The 8,625-nt window shown below is 41.5% G+C and overlaps 1 protein-coding gene across 1 annotated transcript in view; it reads right to left on the bottom strand.

Annotated features, from left to right (window-relative positions):
• LOC307047575 (somatostatin-like receptor.1) overlaps nt 1-7,102 on the bottom strand; it is a 9,068-nt gene extending 1,966 nt beyond the window's left edge. The window contains exons 1-5 of the mRNA XM_079694565.1: nt 5,997-7,102; nt 4,050-4,190; nt 3,654-3,926; nt 2,613-2,759; nt 1-386 (exon numbers count right to left, since the gene is read on the bottom strand). The exon at nt 1-386 is cut by the window's left edge and continues 1,966 nt beyond it. Coding sequence (XP_079550691.1) covers nt 183-386; nt 2,613-2,759; nt 3,654-3,926; nt 4,050-4,190; nt 5,997-6,578 — 1,347 coding nt within the window. The 5' untranslated portion in view covers nt 6,579-7,102 and the 3' untranslated portion in view covers nt 1-182. The remainder of the gene's footprint in view (nt 387-2,612; nt 2,760-3,653; nt 3,927-4,049; nt 4,191-5,996) is intronic.
• Nucleotides 7,103-8,625: the final 1,523 nt, after the last annotated feature.

Raw genomic sequence — 8,625 nt, forward strand, 5'->3', positions numbered from 1 at the left:
ATAGTCCCGGAAATGCCTTTTAGGTTGGAAATGCAGACAAGCATCCACTTTTTCTGTTTTCATCAGCTACTTCGATGCTTCCACTTATGTGACATCATGTTATATATTTCCTCCTCCGCTTTTCTTTTCACTTCCTACAACCCCATGATATCCATCGATTGCTGGCTACTGTTCCAGAGGAGCTATGGATGCGGGAGAGGTGGGGAGGTCAGGGCAGTGATGGTGGGAAGATCAGCCGGGGTTACCATGGAGGCCGCTGTGGAGTCTACCGGGGTGGAGGGGGGTCCGACTCCTGGGCAGGAGGAGAAAGGTTGAGGTGTCGGGGTGGAGCGGTGCAGGTCTGCTGCTGTGTGGGAGGTGGGCGAGCCTGGAGGGTGAGGAGAGATCTTCAGAGAGAGAGAAAAAGAGAGCCAGAGGCAGAGGAAGGGGAATAAAGGAAAAGGGCGGGAAAAGCAGTAGAGGCTCAGTTAATTCCCCTTTGGGTGGGTCTACATTATGTTAGGGCAGAGAAAGGAGGGCAAATGTGAATAATTACAAGCCAATTATACGCCATTTTGCAATGATTACCTTGAGTTTGCCGCAGTCTTTGATGCATTTTCCCTCTTTACTCCCTTTGATTCTTTTGTGAAAATATCCTGATTGTATGTGTGTGCAGGATAAGCCATTATCCTCACCTTTCAGCATTTAGCAGCAGAAATAAATCTACACAACATGGAATTGTGGTAAATGGAGTTCAGGTTTGATTGTCTATTCATCATAATATGGTGTATATTTAGTATGAATCAAATTACAGTCACACACATGAAGGCTTCACCAGGAACAATGCAGCATGTGATCCAGAATAATTGCAGCTTGGTTGAAAATCGATTCTGGTTGGTCAATTGATGCATTCAGAAGCAGAAGAATGCTGCTATGGAAGGAGCTCAGATTAAAGGCTCCGGAGAAGGCAACAAAATCATTTTTGAATCAATAAATATTTATATTTATATAATTACTTATGTAAATTGATTAAGTTCTTAAAGGTCACCTATCATGCAAAATCCACTTCTTCATGTCCCTTCTACATCAACATGTGTCCCCTCTGTGTAAAGAGACTCTGAAAGTTTCAGGAAAAAAGATTCTCTCTCTTTTTGTCCTGAACCATTTATATAAAAAACCTGTCTGAAAATGAGCTGATCAGATTTTGGCCACTTTATGATGTCATAACGATTGTTTGGCTTGTGTAACCATTAGGCAATCACCAACCAAGGTAACACCCGCCCACCTTATCACCTGAATCTCCTCCTCGAGAACTATTGTGCCTTGGGAGTGAGACTTTATTTTCATCTGAAGTAACATACAGAGAATCAGCACTTTTGAAACAGGGCTGAAACAGAGGGGATTATGGGATGCTACAATGATCTGTTTGGTATTTGGAGCCAAACGGTTCAGAGACATGTTTTGTTTATATCTGACACCTATAATATATTGATGAAAAACCGTATAATAGGGGTCCTTTAAGTAAAATACTGTGTGGGATAAATGTACATCAGGTTTGTTTTTCATTGCGATGAAGATGTGAATAATTATGACATGGTTAGTTAATGGAAGTCAAATAATATTTGAACTGCAATCTGCTTAGTGTCTGGGCCCAAATTTCACATTTCCCCACATGTTCTTATAATTGAACCTATATTTCTAAAAATATCCAGAGCACTCTCATACAAATCCTCTAGTTGGACAAGTGCAGTCTAAGCTGTTTCTTCTCCCAACCTCCCTCCCTGATGTACTAACACACACACACACACACACACACACACACACACACACACACACACACACACACACACACACACACACACACACACACACACACACACACACACACACACACACACACACACACACACAGACTTGCCTGTTGATTCATATCAATGTGTTGAAATCTGCATAAGTATTCCTGTCAAACCTGATGCATCACACTAATTGGTGATACTACTTCAGTGGCTTTCTTTTCTCTTTTTCATTTCCTCCATCCCACCTCAGATTGATTTGTTCCTCTCCAGAGCTCATACCCACTCCTCCTCCCTCAGTACCCAATAAGCTGTGTGTGTGTGTGTGTGTGTGTGTGTGTGTGTGTGTGTGTGTGTGTGTGTGTGTGTGTGTGTGTGTGTGTGTGTGTGTGTGTGTGTGTGTGTGTGTGTGTGTGTGTGTGTGTGGGTGCGTGTGCGTGCGTGTGTGTGTTATTAAAAGTGTTGTTTACTGTCTACTGTTTCAATAGAGTCAGAGTCAGTCACTTGGATAAGAGTTAGTAAAAGATCAAGGTTTGACTTGAAGTGTGTTAATGTTATGTTAATGAAGATTCTAATGCAAAGTTGAGATTTGGTTTTACAAACAGCTATCTCTGTATAAAACTTAGCCAAGGCCACTTCCCTACGAGAACTTGTGCAGACTTTGACTATGAATTTGTTAAAGACAAATTAATCAAGGAGAATATTCTTATTGACAAAGACGCTTTGTTGTGTGGAAATATCATTTTGAATAGATCAGGCATGTTTCCCCCCAAAATCCGCCAACAAACACACACGCACATCCACACAACAACAACATATACACACAGATGCACACCGTACCTGGCTGCTCTGGGGGTCGTGGTAGGCCTGGTTTCGTTGGGAGAAAAGGACGCAGTCGTGTGCCGTGGTTTTCTCCGTGCGAGGAGCGCTGGGGTCGCCGTCATCCACACCGTTGGCCTTGCACCGCACAGTCCCCACGCTCAGAACCTGCAGGGCCACAACAACAGGAATTGTGTCATCCTCAAAGATTGGGATATCATTTTCTTTTAGCATCTTTCATATTGTTCAAATGACATACAAATGACGAAAAATTTGACAATTGCATTGAAAGTTGGTCGTCTATGAGATCAGTCTGTTCATCTCAGTGTCCTTGGGTCGTAATGTCTGGGATAAAGCACCGTGTATTGCTGTCGTTCTTGATACTACCAGCAGACGGTGCCAAAGTAAAAACTTCACAAATACCACACTAAAAGAAGAAGTTTGTTGCTAGCTGGGTTGACTGAAAATAAAAAAACAGCTAAATGTAAGGCTCTTCAACCCCAACTTTTACACCAGGTATTGTCAGTTCTATTGAGTTTTCCTTTGATAAAGGATTCTCATATGAGTTACGTGATTCAACAATTAAAATCCTATATTCCACTAAATAATGGAGCCATTCAAGTCAATGCATTATTCCCAAAATAAGGTCATACAAATATTTCACTATGTTTTTAAATGTAAAGGGCTTTTCATTTAAAAAAGCAAGAAGTTCCAAAACGCACATGCGCTGCTGAGGTAAGTATTGTAGCAAGGACGAAAGAATCAAAAGTAAATGTAGTTGTACAAACTATTTTGCTCTCCAGTTTGCTTTTCATGTTAACACACTACCAACCATTGTCAGATAACCCTAGGAAGATTATTTTGCCTTTAGACAGGACCGCTAGTTGTTTCCACCTGCTCTCTGTCATTACGCTAAGCTAAGCTAAAGGGCTACTACCTGTAGAGACATGACAGCCAGTGGTATTGATCTTCCATCCATATCCCTGCAAGAAAGCAAAGATGTCTATTTCCTATAATGTCAAACTATTTGTTCAACCTTCGCCTTGAGGATATTTAACTTACCTTTCTGAAGCTCTGCCTGAAGTTGTCTGACAGGAAGCCGTAGAGCACCGGGTTGGCACAGGAGTTGGCGTAGGACAGGCTGACAGCGAAGAAATAGATGCCGGCACTGACGCTGGACTCTGGGATGATGGCCACCAGATTGACTATGTTGATGATGAAGAACGGCAGCCAGCAGAGCACAAACACCACCACGATAACCACCACCATCCGCGTCACCTTGCGCTCCGAACGCCGACGCTTGGTGAAGCCCGCCCGCACCCCTGATGACTTCATCTGCACCCATTGAATGAATATTGAAGGGATACAAATGTTGGGAAGATGATGAGGATGATTGAAATTATCAATATTTAATAACAGCACAAGAACACACACACAAAAACACACATTTGTACACACCTTGATAATGATAAGCAGGTAGCAGAGGCAAATGATGAGCAGGGGTCCAAAGAAGCCCACTGTGGCAGTGTAGAGGATGAAGGCTGTTGACCACGCGTTCTTTGGCTCTGGCCAGTTCATGTTGCAGGAGTTAAATGTCTCCTATAAAGGAAATCAAGTGTACATAAGTAAAAAAAATACAAATTAAGCAATTATCTGCTCAGTCAGACTGGGAGCAAAACACGGTAAACAATAGACTTCAATTGAAACTATAAAGCGTATTCATAATGCAGAAAGGGATGTTAGGAGAAATTCCAATGATCAGCTTTCTCAAGAAAGCACATTTTGCTTTGTGGATGACATTTCCAGACTTTATGTTGTTACATTTTGTGTTTACCTGAGAAACGACTGTCTAACTGGCAAGTAACTTGTCGTTGTGTTATCAACAGCCTTCAGCAGTATGATTCGACGTTGGCTGAAGAAACTTTGTCCGGAATATTCTTCACCCACCTTTATTTTAAAAGTGTTGTGTTGCAGAACTTGCTTCATTGTTTTTTCCTCTCATATAATACCTTCGGATATTCAGTTAGTTCAAAAACAACTTGCGTATTCTTTCCATCAAAGTATCTCTTGTATAATCATGAATAATCAAAAGGTTCAAGAAGACAAAGGCATTCTTCCAGTTAAGACTTAGGAGACAAATTATTGAATTTCTTGCCTTGAAAATGTTCTTCTATTATTCATTTATTTTAGCTCTGTTTTTGGTCTCTATTTATGCCTTAAGAAATTATCTGGCTGGTACAGTGAGTGCTCCACTTTGTTCTTGCCATCAGCAAATGTTTCTGTTGACCATAATTGTATTTATTGTATATACATGAACGTAACCAATTCCAGCTGTTATACTAAGCTAAGCCTGTGATGCCCTTAGCTCCATATTTAACAGACACAAATCTGGAATCAATATCCTTGTATTTCTCTCAACAAGAAAATGAATTCAGTGTAATTTGCGGAATTCAAATGATCCCTTTAAGTCTGATCTTGTGACAGATGTTATCTGTTCTTCGACATTATTTTGAAAAAGTTGGTCTGCAAATGCTAGAATCCCACAGTTCCCTCCGGAGGGAGTTTGTCTCCGACACATAGTGACATCAATTTGTTACACTTGCGCTTCTGATGGCTAGCGCTCAAACACATTGTACGTAATTGTACGGCTAAGGGGCGGGACATCTGTAAGCGGTTGACCAATCACAACAGAGATGGCCAGCTAACCAATCAGAGCAGACTGGGCTCTGGTGTCAGACAGAGAGTGAAAAGAGGTGCTGCAGCATAGGCAGTATGAGAAAAACAAAGACCTATTTGAATATTTAAGGATGGAGACAAAAGAGGCCCTAAATACAAAAATGAAATGTGAAGATGAGCATAATATGTTCTCTTTAATACAGCCTAGCAAGATCAAAAAAAGCTTCAATTCAAGATGATCGTTGAAAATGTGTAATCATTTGCTGAGGGGGGAGTAATATGTAATGTTGAACTAACTATGACTATTTAAACAATTCCTTGTTTTCATATCAATTTGGGATGTAACAAAAGGGATGAACCGACTGTGTTTTCTCATTCTATATGAGCTTTTAACTAGACTTAGTGGAACATTAAGGATTTTTAATCAGGAGGAGCTTTTAAAGTTCAAGTGTGTATGAGTTTCTGGTCTCTAGCTGTGAGGTTGATGAAAACCAACTGAAAACCACTCCTTTCACCTCTCCTTGCGATAGCCTTTAGTAAACACCAACATGTAAAAGTCCCTCTCTAGACCCAAAGTTTAATTTGTCCATTCTAAGATATTGTAGAAATATGGTGGTGCAACTTAATGGATTTTGGGAAGAAAACCCCCTCCCTGTGTAGATTTCCAAGGATCCTACACTTTAGTTGAAGCTAAACAGAAAAGGTGAAGCACAGGACTGAAGTTTTTACCTGAACATCAGAGAAGATGAACACAGGCAGGACCACCACAAAGGAAACGGCCCACACGGCTGCGCTCACCACCTTGGCCACGCGGGGGTGCCTCCACTTGGTGCTGCGGATTGGATGAACCACAGCCAGATAACGGTCGATGGACATTACCGTCAGGCAGAAAATGGACGTGAACTGGTTCATGGTGTCTGCTGTCATGACCACGCGGCACAGGAAGGTGCCAAATGGCCAATAGGAGAGCACGTTCTGCGTGGTGAGGAAGGGGAGCCCGATGATGTAGAGCTCATCGGCCACAGCCAGGTTCAAGATGTAGATGTTGGTGACTGTCTTCATTTTGGCATAGCGCAGCACCACATAGATGGCCAGAGTGTTGCCGGTCAGACCCACCATGAAGATTGTGAGGGAGATGAGAGCCGTCATCAGGGTGCTGCTGCCCTGGAAGGGGACACTCTGAGTGGACAGGTTGGAGGAGATGTTGGAGAGGTGGAGGTAGGAGAAGAGGAAAGGCGACGGGGGGGCTGCAGAGGAGGAGTTGAGGTCTGATGCCAGGGGAAACCAGTAGCTTTGCTCAGGGGGCTCCATGTTTCAGAGAGGATGATGGTGTCAGAGTCCAGATGTAGATTTGTTACCTCAGGTTTTTTCTCATTTAAAAGAAAGTCATTACTTCTGCCTTGTTAGTTTCCATGTTTACTTTGGAACAGAAACAAATCAATATATGTGGAAGCCTTTAAAAAGCAGCTGGAAACTCACTAACATGTACAGGCCCTTGTTTTGCCTCGAGTGTTTGTCCTTTTTGTATCTTTTTAAGTTCTGTTTCTGCTGATGTTTATTTGTTGTCATTTTTTTTTTTTTTCTTTAAAACAAAAAGGATGCTCTATTGGAATAACTTTACTTACTCACTAGGAATCTAGGCAACAATGAAACAGTGGTTTGACCCATTTGATCTATATAAGTGTCTTGAATTTAGGTATGTGCTATGTGCCTTAAATAAAGGCGACTCATAGCAGTCAAGTGTACTGACCACTGTTACTCTCTCCTTGGAATGACAAAGTGTGTGTTTTCATTTTCTTTCAATGCTCACCATGCGCCATGAGCCAAATCCAAATACTAATATGTATTGTCTTGTATCTTGCATTCGAACAGGTTTTTTTAACAAGTAGTAATATCCGTAATTACTCACCGCAAACATACAATCCATCTGCTGCCGCACGCGTCAAGCGGGAGTATCGCTGGTATCAGCGGCACGGCTTTTACGCACGGCAGACTTGCCTGGAGCTCGATAATAACGCCTGCTTTATTAATTTAGGCGATACTCTCGGTGTTAGTTATGCATAAAGGGTATCTAATCTAAACTTTGCTTGGAGACCAAAAGAAAAGCTATACGTTTTTACCTCTCGCATACATTACACAAAGACGAGAACACGCTAACTTTGCCAAGCAGCGCAAAATACTTTTGAGAGCAATCAAAATCAGAAAATCCCCGAACCAAACTCCTCATTGTCCATTTAGTCTCCCGATTCTCCAAAAATATCGATGGATAGCTTGTGTCCCAGCTCCTAATCGTCCGCTGTCCGTGGTGCTGAGCAGAATGTGTCAGCAGCAGCTCCTTCCTTCTTCTACTTTCTTTCCTCACAGGTCTCTAGAGGGAGAGAGAGGACACACACACACACACACACACACACACACACACACACACACACACACACACACACACACGTAGTTTAAGCTGTCAGCCGTCAAAATGTCCTAACGATAACAGCTGTTGGCTCTGTTTGCTTCTGCAATATTGGTGAAATTCATGCAAAATATGAAATATACGATGACGCAGTGCTTAACACTTAGACACTACACATTAGGTTAAGATCTTTATTATAAACAAACAAAAGCGTGATATTTACATTCAGTGACACAGCTTGAACACACATGGAAAAAATAAACAGAACGAATCACAACAATATTGATTCAAAGCCCTACTTGTGGTCAAAAACTCCACAGGGTTCCTTGAAGAGGCCCTATTTAGCTAATTAGGGTATACAATTTCCTGTAGTGTTATAGGTTTGCCTGCATGCCTTGGTTGGACTCCTTTGTTTACTTCAGTGACATCACTATGTCACTTTTATCGCTTCTATTGACTAGCACTCGAAGCACATTGTATGTGATAGACTAAGGGGTGAGAAATCTCTAAGCCATCAGAAGATACATCTTCAGATGAAACAACAGCTGGTTCTTTCCAATCACAAACAATAATATCAGAGAGATCCAACTGAATCTGTGACTCCAGCTGCTCATAAACCAAGGCTTTAAAAGCTGCTTCTGTGCAATGATTAATTCAGACATGTTATTATACAGGGTGGATATCCAAGTACCAACACATTTTATATCAAACAATTCCTTATTCTACTTCATTCTTCTGGTTATGTTGATGTACTGTTGGGATGTATGCCATGTGAGATAACATGTACACACATATATCTGAGTATGCAGTAGTAATGTTCTAAATGACTTTTGGTTTAAGGATTGCTGTTGTTGTATTAAAAATAAATCATTAGCAGAGACAACTACACTAGCCTTGTTTAGAAACAAATCATGGAGATTGTGTTGGTTGAAATATAATCCCATTCCGACAGAC

This window comes from Notothenia rossii (genome assembly GCF_949606895.1).
Source record: "Notothenia rossii genome assembly, chromosome: 1".
NCBI classification, from domain to species: Eukaryota; Metazoa; Chordata; class Actinopteri; order Perciformes; family Nototheniidae; genus Notothenia; species Notothenia rossii.